General features: G+C 35.2%; 1 protein-coding gene across 1 annotated transcript in view; it reads right to left on the bottom strand.

Moving 5' to 3' along the window:
* Positions 1-2,627: 2,627 nt before the first annotated feature.
* Positions 2,628-11,383, bottom strand: part of HCRTR2 (hypocretin receptor 2) — a 33,292-nt gene continuing 24,536 nt past the window's right edge. Inside the window, exons 5-8 of the mRNA XM_036379372.2 lie at positions 8,117-8,337; positions 6,596-6,717; positions 5,304-5,504; positions 2,628-4,340 (exon numbers count right to left, since the gene is read on the bottom strand). Of these exons, the coding sequence (XP_036235265.1) occupies positions 4,147-4,340; positions 5,304-5,504; positions 6,596-6,717; positions 8,117-8,337 (738 nt within the window). The 3' untranslated portion in view covers positions 2,628-4,146. The remainder of the gene's footprint in view (positions 4,341-5,303; positions 5,505-6,595; positions 6,718-8,116; positions 8,338-11,383) is intronic.

The raw sequence follows: 11,383 nt of genomic DNA, 5'->3' as shown, positions 1-11,383 counted from the left end.
GGCTCCAGTGTGTGTGTGCTTTGCTTTTGCAGTGGAAGGAGGAGGAAACAACAGATCCCTACTGATTTCCCCATGCTACTCATGAATCTTATTTTCACAAATTTTTAACTGTATTTGGTCCTTAGATGCCTAAACAAAAAGATGTCATAAAATTTTCAACTTAGCTATCAGAGAGACACATATAGTGGTTGAAATCCTGTCCCTGCTGACAAAGCAAAACTTGACCCAAAATACAGATTTCAGATATTTTTCTTAGCTCAGGAAAAATCAATCTTGCCTGTAATTTCTCTTTTTATTTTATTTTATTTTACACAGATTTTTAGCTAGTTTTTTAAACTGCATTATTTATGTAAGCTCTTAATGATAAAATAACCAAATATTTGTTGGTGGGCTTTTTAATTGTTTGATAAATATATATTACTTCACCCAATATGTCCAACAGAAAAACCTAATTGTCAAGTAGAAAGAACAGCCTGAGAGATTAATTTAATTTTAGCTGTGAGACAAATTCTAGGTTGGAAAGCTAAATTTGCCTTTGCAAACCACTGTAATATGCAGCAGTAGGTTATGATACGTCATTGAGTGAGGGCTGACTTAAAGTAATGTTTGGTGTATTCTCCATCCTATAAAACACTCTCCAGGTCAATAACACATATCAGTTTTGCTAAAATCAGAGAATGAGATGGTTCTGTCTATTTAGTCCAGAAAAAAAGGAAAAACATTGTGGTTTTGGAGGCGGAGACAGGGAGATATTATCTTGCATTCATTGTGACTGCAAGGCACAAGCTTATCACTACAGTGACAACAGTAAAGGAGAAACAGGTCAGGATATCAGACCTTCAAGACTGTGAAATATGTTGAGAGACAAAGCACCAGAATGATGGTGGCACAAGAACTCATATCTGCAGGAACAAATATGCTGTGATTTAAACCCTATGTTTAATGCTGCTGTGGACAAGCAGAAACAATGGCATGAGAACTCCATTTCTCCATTTATCTCCATTTCAATAGTGGAAATATTAGAATAAAAAAGCAGCTAGAGGTAGCAAAGCCCAGTTATGGCTCAGATTTTAGATAACATTCAGAATTTATATGCTGGATAAGAAATGTTCATTCATTATAGACTCTCTTCTCACAGCTATTTCTATCTCCATTGCTGGCTATTGCTCACTATTGGGTTTATTTCTCCTAGCGACTATTTTAATAAAAAAAGGTATTACTTGAATTTTTTAAAACTAAAGATATAAAAGAATAATAATATTTTCATCAAAAATATTTATTTTTGAATGAAAAATCTTTTCATAAAAATAACCAGATATTTATCTTGATAACCATATTTCACCAATATTTAGCTTGATGGCCACAGTCTCTGGCAAAAATTAGTTATGCTCTCTAGCTATCCTTAGAATTTCAAATCTGATATAACATCTGATTGTATAATTTGTGTCTGAAAGATATGCTCTTTACTCCATAGAAATTGTCCAGAGAAAACCCAGAATCATTTGCTAATGAATGTCTCATATTTTATTTATATTCTCCACACAAAAAGTACTGCTAAGTTAAAGTTGTGGTTAAAAGAAATTCCTAGAAATGTTGGAACATTTTAATTCTGGAGTTCTAGGTGAAAATAAGAAAAGATAAAAAAGAGAATCAAGATGTGCTTTCTCTTACAAAGAGAAAATTAAGGCCAGAATCTCCCTTTCTAACACAGCACAGAACACCTCCAAAAACTGCCACTGATCTTTAGAGGCGTTCTTGCCTCAGAATGAACTCAGCTAACACAGTTTATCCCCCTGGCATTAAGGTAGCAGCAAGAAGAATACAAATTGTGTCAGCAGGTGCTATTCACCCCCTCTTTAGAAAGATGCTAGTTAGGATTTGTCCATGAGCATCAATATTTTGATTTCTTCTTTGCTGGCCAGGTTAGGAGTACTGAAACCTTTTCCTCTCTGTCTCACAGGGATCTGGGGAACACACCTGACAAGGCATAAGAATTTTGCTGGCCTTCCACAGTGACCCGTGACCTTTTATGTTTGAAAAAGATACATACTCCCCTCTTATGCTGTCCAAGTTTTCTTAAATAATCTTTGCTTTCTACACTTTTTCTCCTTCTTCAAGGATAAAAATACATCTTCTGAAATAAAAATATAGCTTTCCCAAATTTGGGCATAATAGACATTTTTCAACCGTGGACTGAGATATTTTATGTCTCAAATAAATGATTGCTGATAATTATTTTGCAGCTGGGTTGCTATAATAGCTTTTAACTTTATGACTATTTATTTGCTTATAACTAAACAAAAGAAAAGCTTAGAGGACATCTGAAATTCCATTTCCCCATATCTGTAATGTTTTAATTCAGCAGGTGTTTGTTAAATTATTTCAAATTATATAGAAAAAATATATATCTTGTTCAACACTCTTTAACAATTCTGCATTTTCCATGGTTGAAGAGCAAAAATAGTTTTCTTATGGTAAAGGAATTGCAATAGCTATGAAATCAAATCCTGCTGTGCTTTCCACAGTTATTTGGGTTTTATTTTTCTTAGAAGAGATGAAGAACAATAATTTCTTAAAATAACATTGATATAATAGCTATACTTAAAAATTAAGCTTACACATTCAAATATTGAAAATCCTATTATTTTATTTGATATTTAAACATTCTGTCCATTTAAATATTTTTCTTTATTATTTTTTAATTAAAAAAAGAGTATTCTCCTTTTTCTCTCTAAATAGAAAACTTTAATATCCAAATGAATGCAAATCCCTTTCTCTCACTTAACAGCAATGAAAATTAGGAGGAATTGCAACAATGTCAAGTAAAACAGCTGTTGGGGAAGGCTAAAGCATAAATTGATTGAGCACTTCATAAAACTATAGTTGCCATGATAGATAATACATTGCATGACATTAGGTCAAAGAAAAAACTAGAAAAACATTTACAAAAGGTAATCAAATAATACCTGGTCAATTAATAATTGGCTTTATAGAAACATTTGAATACATAAGACTGTCTTCTTCCTATGCCAAATAATTTTTAATAAAAAAGTCCTCCCTCTCATCTTACCTATTCTTTTGAAAAACCTGGACTGAAATGCAAGAATAGTGCCACAGGGAAATTGCATCTCAGGTTCTCATAATTAGCCTTTTTCTAACCAATAGACCACATTCTTCTAGAAGACTAAGTCTCCACTGATGCACCATGTTCATCCTTTAAGAAGAAAAATACAATAAATAGTAGGCAGCTCCAGGCCAGAGAGATTATCCCATAAATAGCTATATAGATCTAGAATTGATTGTATCTTTAGCTATAAATGGCAGTTGAGAGAGAAGTCATGAAAATGAAAGACAATTAATGTTCCCTACGTTAAAGATTTTCAGAGATCTTCTGGAGCAACACGTACACATTATGGACTAAAATGAGCTACCAAAGTTAAAATGTTCAGTCCTTCAGAGGTGCTGACACTTGTTATTCCTATTGGCCTGAGCAGGAAATTTGAGCCTATAGCACCTTTGAGCATCACATAGGTTTTATTTAAATGGTTACTTTTTAGGCACTCAAATCTGAAAAAAATAAAAGGCTGTTTAAGTGTAATCTTATGAAAATATGTGACTTTCAGCACTTTGGATTCACATCTTAGAAGCAAGTCTGTACTTAGAAAAGTAATGCAGACTCTCCCCACATCAGTCTGAAGTGAAAGTTCCATAATAAACATAGAACTTACTACAAGTGGATTTGCAGAAAAAGAAGTGCAAAGTAATGCCAGAATATCACTAGTGCATAAGTAAGCATCCTTTGTACATGAATCAATCATTTATAGAAAGAGATATAAATAAATGATGTTTGAGCTTTCTTTCAAATACTTAGATTTCTTTATATGATACATTTTAGAACATTTCACAGCCTCTAAAATATATAAAAATAAATATCTACAATATTTACAAAGTATGATACAATCTAATCTTTAAAAAGAATTGTAAAGACATGTTCTTTAGCTCATACTGAGGTAAGTAGGTTTCTGTAAGACTGAGAAAAAAGAGGATAGGCAGTTATTTTGAAGGAACCCCTTTGTCCAGTTGTAGTCTGTACCACAGCTAAAAGCATGTGACACTCTGTGGCAGTTGTAGTGTATTGAGCCAAAGTCATCCTTGCTGTAACTCCATCGAAGTGAGTTTAGTTATGCTAGGGACAAATTTATCCCACTCTGCATTCTCTGGTTTGACAGTGTCTTCTGCAGAAACCCTCATGGCTTCATCTATGTTTGAAGTCATGTTCATCCCAGGTATGTGGAGATGCAGCTCTGCTGACTTCAATGGGCTGAGCATAGCTGGGATATCTGTAGATAAAATAAAGATTTTAAATAATTTCACTGCTTGTATCAGGTGGCTGGCTAACTGACTCTCTGATTATCTCTCTCTGAACACTATGCAGGTGATTATCTATTAATGAAATAGTCTTCCAGAAAATGTTTCAAATTGCATTTGAAAATTTGAAGTGAAAGCTTCCTGACTGAAGACTAAGGGCATTTCTGATGCATAAATCTTGATTTTTTAACTTTTCAACATTTTCATGTGTTCTACTTATTAATATGCACTATTTAGTAAATTGCCCTGTGGTTCCTTATTCAGATGTCTTTCTGACCAGCAGAGCACCACAGCTTCCTCTTTATAAGTCAGTCATGGAATCATTGATGGTTTGGGTTTGAAGAGACATTTAAAGACCATCTAGTCTAACTTCCCTGCCATGAGCAGAGGACAGAGAGAAGAGAATAAATGAGAAACAAAGGGTAAAACATAATTTATAGCCACACTGTCATATGAGTTTCATATTTGTAACTTTGCTTGTGCTGTACATAAAGGAATGGCAATACTACTGAATTCAGGTGAAAAACCCCATTCTTTCTACATTAAATGAAATGTGACTTCCCAGCTGTTCCTGAACACATGCAATAGCTTACCATGAAAAAGAACAAAAAATTTTGGAAAATCAATTAAGATGAATTTCTTTTTCCAAAGAAAATAATTGTATAAAATATGACTGCTTTGCTCCCTAGCTATCTGCAACACGACTTGAAAGAAATGTGAGAAAATTTCTTCCCTCATTATATAATCAAAGTTACGGCATATTCTATAAAATATTTATTTTCATTTTCTTTTCTTACAGTCAGTTCTTAATTTTAAACACCCTTCTCTCTTTGTGCTCAGATCCCAATATTGATGGATGCAGAATTAGAATTTACTTCTATGGGACCAAAAGGCATAGGGACCAGTATACTAACAGTGGGTAATAGATGCAGTACCATTTGATGGAATTGTGTTTATGTTGGTCAATACAACGTGTTCTGAAAGTTTTGAAACGTTATCAAAATTGCTGATCTGGGTGGTCAAGGATTTCCGACTCTCTGTACTGGCACGACCTCTGTTGAACCGTTCGTCATGGTGGCTGCGAATGCCAAAGATGCAACAGGAAAATGCTGCTTTAAATTCTTCTCTAAATTTCCCTGTCAACCACAAAAATGACTCATGAAAAAAATTGTACTATAAATTGCATTTCATCAAACTTCATTTATTTGGATATAAAGGACTTATCTAAAGCAAAATTAACGTGAACCACCCAGATGCTCTTCTAATGCAAAAGCAGAAAATCACAGTTTAATCATCTTGGAGGAAGGCAGAAAAAAGACAACCTTTCTAAGAAGACATGTGAGGTGTGATGTGAAGACAGAATTATTCTTGGCTAGACAGAATGGACAAACTAGAATGATTAACGAAACCACCTCATAGATAGTCTGTTGATTATTTACGTATGTAACAAAAAAAATAATTGAGCAAATATAGGCTTGAATGATTGAATCCTTACTTGATATGTGAAATGAGAGAGCATGGCTAATTTGTGTTTTATCATTAATAGATTTTAGAAGAAGATTCACAATTTTGACAATCCCATGCTTTTGGGGTTCAGAGAAAATTGTTCAGATCATTCTCATATTACACACCACAAAAAAAACTACAGTGGGCCAATATATAGTGAGGATCAATAGAGTCTTGCCTCCCTGTATTTAGCTGCAATACTACCAGGTCAGTTCCTCATTCTGCTCTCCAAGCCAAATGACACAAATACAAACAATAAGAAATCTATACTAGTAAGTAAACAGCATCCTGGCTGGTTTTTGAAGTTGACCCTACTTGGCACAGTCTGGCCATGCAGATACTATTAAAGACTCACAGCCTCCAATCCCAATACTTGGATATAACACGCCAGCCGGGGACAGCCCCTGGACTGTGCTACCGCCAGAGAGCATCCAGGAGTGTTTAGAGAAATGGTAATTGTTTCAGATCAAAGTCATGCCAGGAACTTCTCTGCCACATTAATGTCATACTCTAGCACTTGGACTCAGGCCCTGGCACACTCCAGCTTACTTTTTGGTAGAGAGCCTGAGGGTAATGGGATACTTCAGGTAACTTCTTCTAGGAAGAGGATCTAGCTCCCACTGGAGGAGCTGAGCTGAAGTTACACAGTCATTAATTTTTGCTATGGTTCATTACATTCAAATTATACATTAAACTTGAATTCTAGGTAACAGTAACTTACCACTGAGGAAGTTATAAATAATAGGATTGGCGGCACTGTTTGCGTATACAAGCCAGTGTGAGAATGTGAACCAGGCATATACAGTTTCTCTGTCATCAGCATGATTAAACATCCCCAAAACCCTACAGAAAGAGAAAAGCAAACCTGAAAGATGGCAAAATTAGAATTCATTTAAAAAGATTTTACAACTTGTAGCCTGATATTATCTCTGATGACCTATTTGCAGTACCACAAAAAGACTGATTCAGCAGTGCTTTCTTACTTGAGAGAAAGAAATCCTCTCCCCAGCCCTCAGCCTCCTGTCTTGGTGGTTTGGCACAACTGAGACTTTACCATGGTGAAGATGCACAAGTTTTCTGCCAAGTAACTAAAGTCATCTGGTGTCAGATAAGTCAAGAAAAGACAGGAAAAGTTGCTTTTGATGCATTTATGTCACTGATCTTCCTGGCTCTAGGCCCACTCTCCAAGACACTCTCTAGCCACTCTCCAAATATCTCTGGAATTGAAAAGGCACTGAACTGGCCCCAAACCTGAGGATACTGTAGCAGTTTCTGCCCTCCAGAGAAATCTGCATTTCCCAGACTCCTTATGCATTACTTCTGACATTCACATGAAAATCTAACCCTGGGCCTACTCTGCTATTGTTGTTGATGTAGCCTGCGTATTTCCTCTGTTTCATGCTCTAGGTGGCATGAACCATCTTTTCTCTCTAAATTTTCTACTTGAGAATGAAAAGTATTTAAATTAGGCCCCAGGGAAGGGCCAGAATTGAGTAGGATGTATGTAAACCTTGAAACTATCCCTTAAAAACTAAAATGTTCCAATAACACTCCAATTAAAAAAGCACTAATAACATGCTCATTTTTTCTAGGATATTCAAATCTTATGCTATGTGCCATTATTTATTGGTATTCCAGAGGACTCATGAGGTGTAACTTTACCAAAGCCTCAGTCTGTCAGGCACTGTACAAAAACCAAGAGTGTACACAATCACATCCGAAATGCACAGAGAGAAAAAGATAAAAAGTTCAAATACAGCTTCATAGGACCAATGGAAGGGTTAGTCTAAGGTCTCAAAACTGTACATGAGTTGCTTAGGTTTGAACTCAGCATTTCACAGTCCTTGGAGCCAAGCCACATTACACTCTGCTGCTAACCTTCAGCTGCTGCTTTAGGTGATTGCACTTCCATGGGGGCATTTACAGCAAACAAGCTGCAATCCCACATAAATGATCAGGTTTAATGAGGAGATAGGTTAGATCATTTTCATGAGGAAGATCTTGTTAATAAAAGTTCCACAATCTGGCCTCTAGTTTAAGTACTATATGTTATATATATACATATATATGTTATATATATTATTTTCTTGCAATGCTATGCTTATTTTCCACTTCTTTATCATGCAATAAGTAACCTTATCCTTCAAAAGTATCGGTCAGAATAAAAGGAATCTTTTAACAGAGAATTCTGGTTTTAGACAGAAAGCTTTACCAAGTGTTTATATTTTGAGATAAACTTTACCTTTTCAAGACATTAAGGATGCTAATTGGTAGGTAGCAAAGTGCAAAAACCAGAAGGACGACCATTAGCATACGTGCTGTTTTCCTTCTTGCACGAATCTGTTTTATTTCAGCTGCCACAGCACTAATCTTTGACTTTGTTGATTGTCCCAGCCCTCGGGGCTGTGCTGAAGGCTGCTGAGGCTTCCATTTCTTCTGAACAACAGAAGAAGTTCCTGGGATCTAAGGCAAACAAAATAAGGGGCATTTTGAAAAACATTTTACAAAAACAATTTTGTCTGCAGATATAACAAGACAAATAGACACCTTGACATACACAGTGTAAGCTCACAAGGATAAAAAGGATTTTTAAATTAATTTAATTGATGTAGCTGCAAGACAAACTGAATTTCAGACACACAAGAGGGACTGCATAAAAAAATTGTATTTTATACACAGATATCAACTGATGTCCTCAAGTTTTCTTTACTTCCCACATACCTTGCCTGCGTCTTCAGACTATCAACATAACCAACCCTATTGCTGCAGTTATGTTGCTTTAAAGTTCTACATTAAATGTTTTGTTGTATAGCAGAGTAGTTTTCCCCATTAATATGCTGCTAATATAAGATACCAAACAGTTTTTCAGTACTGGAAAACAAGGATTTAAAGCCTGCATAGCTTTAGGTGCCATAAAACTTCCATACATGCAACCCATATGACAGTGAAGTAGCTAAAGAAATAATCACAGCTGAAGTGTGGATCTCTCTGCAAAGTTCTTCTAAACTGAGGGAAATCATGGAAAAGTGCCAAGACACAGGAAGAATTAGATTAGTCAAAGACATGCAATGAGTTGCATGTAGGACCATGCTATTAAAAAAAAAGGTTTTTTGTTTTCTGTGCCCTCACATAAGACAAGCCAAGTAAAACCATTTTGCTTCAGTTCTTCTAAATTACTTCCTGCCTGCAGCAAAATGTGAAAGACTGTAGATGTCAAGGAGTTTCTCAGACAACGCTATTACAATTACATTTATAATATTTTCAATGTCATACAGTGTGAAAACTTTTTGGCTAGAAATACAGTTTTATTTCTGTGTAGTACAACTGTGTGTAGGGTGACTAATCTCATGAGAAATATTTCAACTTCAAAAGTATCTGAAAAGTTCACATTGTCTATTGTAACTTTTTTTTTTTCTAACTAGGGCTTATCCAGACAAACTGACCAGAAAATTATGAAAATTTAGTACTTATTTAAGAAAGATAAAAGTAAGATAAAAAGCATGCACATTCAGAATTGTTTAAGAAAACCTACTATGTTGTGGTTTTGTGGGGTTGGGTGGGGTTTTTTTTGTTGGTTTTTGTTTTGGTCTATTTATTTATTTGTTGGCTGGGGTGGGAGTTGTGTGTGAATATCTTCAGACAACCCCTTAGTTCAGCATTTATGAACACACCAAACATGATTTACATCTATTGGAACATTTTGGCAAAGTTGCCATGTAATGAGCAGAATATCCATTAAGCAAAACTGGGGATAAATTCTAACATTTAGTTTTTACTAATGCATCCATGGATTAAAAACAACTCAGCCCCTTGCACTTCTACTGTGGAGTCCCACTCACACAGCTGAAATCAGCAATTACCAGCTTGACAATTGCACCTCAGTACTATTGCAAGGGATTTGCCCTACTTGGCTGTGGGGTGTAGCAGAGAAGTGATAGAATGAAAGGAAATTGTCTCAGGGTAAGCCAGGGAGGTTTAGATTGGATATAAGGAAAAATTTCTTCACAGAAAGGGTAGTCAAGCCTTGGAACAGGCTGCCAGACAAGTGGTTAACTCACCACTCCTGGAGATATTTAAAAGACAAGCAGAGGTGGCACTTTGGGACATGGTTTAGTGGGGAATTTGGCAGTGTTATGGTTGTTATGGTTGAATTCAATGGTTGTTATGGTTGAATTTAATGTCCTTAAGGGCCTTTTTCAAGATAAATGTTTCTATGATCCTGTGATTCTTTATGTACAAATATACACAAGTGTACACATGGGAGCATAATGCATATATTTGCTTGTTGGTAATTAATCAGTCAGAGAGATAATTTTGAAGCATTTGTGTAATTCCAACATTTTATGAAAAGCCTATTAGCTGTGAATATACAAGTACTAAAATTTAGAGTTTTACTTTCTTATGCACCTTTTTCTCTACCCCCTCAGATAGTTATCAAGGGGTTTACAACCAAAGAAAATTTCTCAAATGTAGTATCAATTTGCAAAGATTGGGAGGGTATATTTCAACTACTAAAAAGAAAATGGATAAAATTCCTAATTATTAATTCAAATGTGCTTTAGTGATAATGCATTCAGACATGAGGAAATTGAAATGTACTAGGAACTTGATATTACAAATTATGTATCAACATTTTCATCATATTCAGTTCATTCAGTTCTGTTTGTACAGAAGCCATTTTTAATCAACTTAAAATCCACACAAGAACATAGACTTCTAAATTACTACCTTCTTACTAATAATTCAAATTAATTATTCAAAATTTATAGTATTTTTTGCATGATTGTACTTGTCGTTATAAAAGTGAGTCATTAATTCAAAGGTCTGCTTGATTTATACAATCAGAAATTTTAAGAGCTATTACACAAAGTATGGCAATGATAACTTGTAATTCAGTCTTCTCTTTTTCATTTGAAAATTTGCATGCACAACACATTACATTTAAAAAAATAACCTTTAGAAAAAATATAGGGCATAGAAAGCATCTACTGTTAGTTGTTTTTTCTGTCATGTACATCTGAAAGGCTCATTGTACCTTGCAATAAGATCACCATATTTAACTGAATTTCTGGTAAACAGCATGATTCTTTATTGAAACTGTTACCAAAGAACACATTTAGAGCACTTCATTAATTTGTGCTACATGACTGATTACAGCACACTGCTGCACCTAGAAAAGTGCCTGATGCCTGCAGCCAAGTCATAGCTGATAATAGATGTGCAGTGGTTTTAATTTCACTTACTGCAGCCTCTTATACATAGTGCTATCATCTAGGCCAGGCAGAGAGACAGTTGTAATTTGGCACCACTGATAGCACTAAGCCTATAGTAGAATTTCTCTTTTTGTCACTGAAAAACAAAGGATCATCCTAACCTTGCCAGCGTGAAAGATGAATGGGAAGAAGAAACCTGAAGAACAAATAGACCAGCTAAAACTACTGGGGAGTGGAGGTGGGGGAGCCCAAAAAAAAAGGTTGGTTTTCAGTCATTCAACTTCTGCTCTGCATCT

The sequence above is a fragment of the Molothrus ater genome, chromosome 3, assembly GCF_012460135.2.
Source record: "Molothrus ater isolate BHLD 08-10-18 breed brown headed cowbird chromosome 3, BPBGC_Mater_1.1, whole genome shotgun sequence".
Lineage (NCBI taxonomy): Eukaryota > Metazoa > Chordata > Aves > Passeriformes > Icteridae > Molothrus > Molothrus ater.
This window is presented reverse-complemented; position numbering and strand designations above follow the sequence as displayed.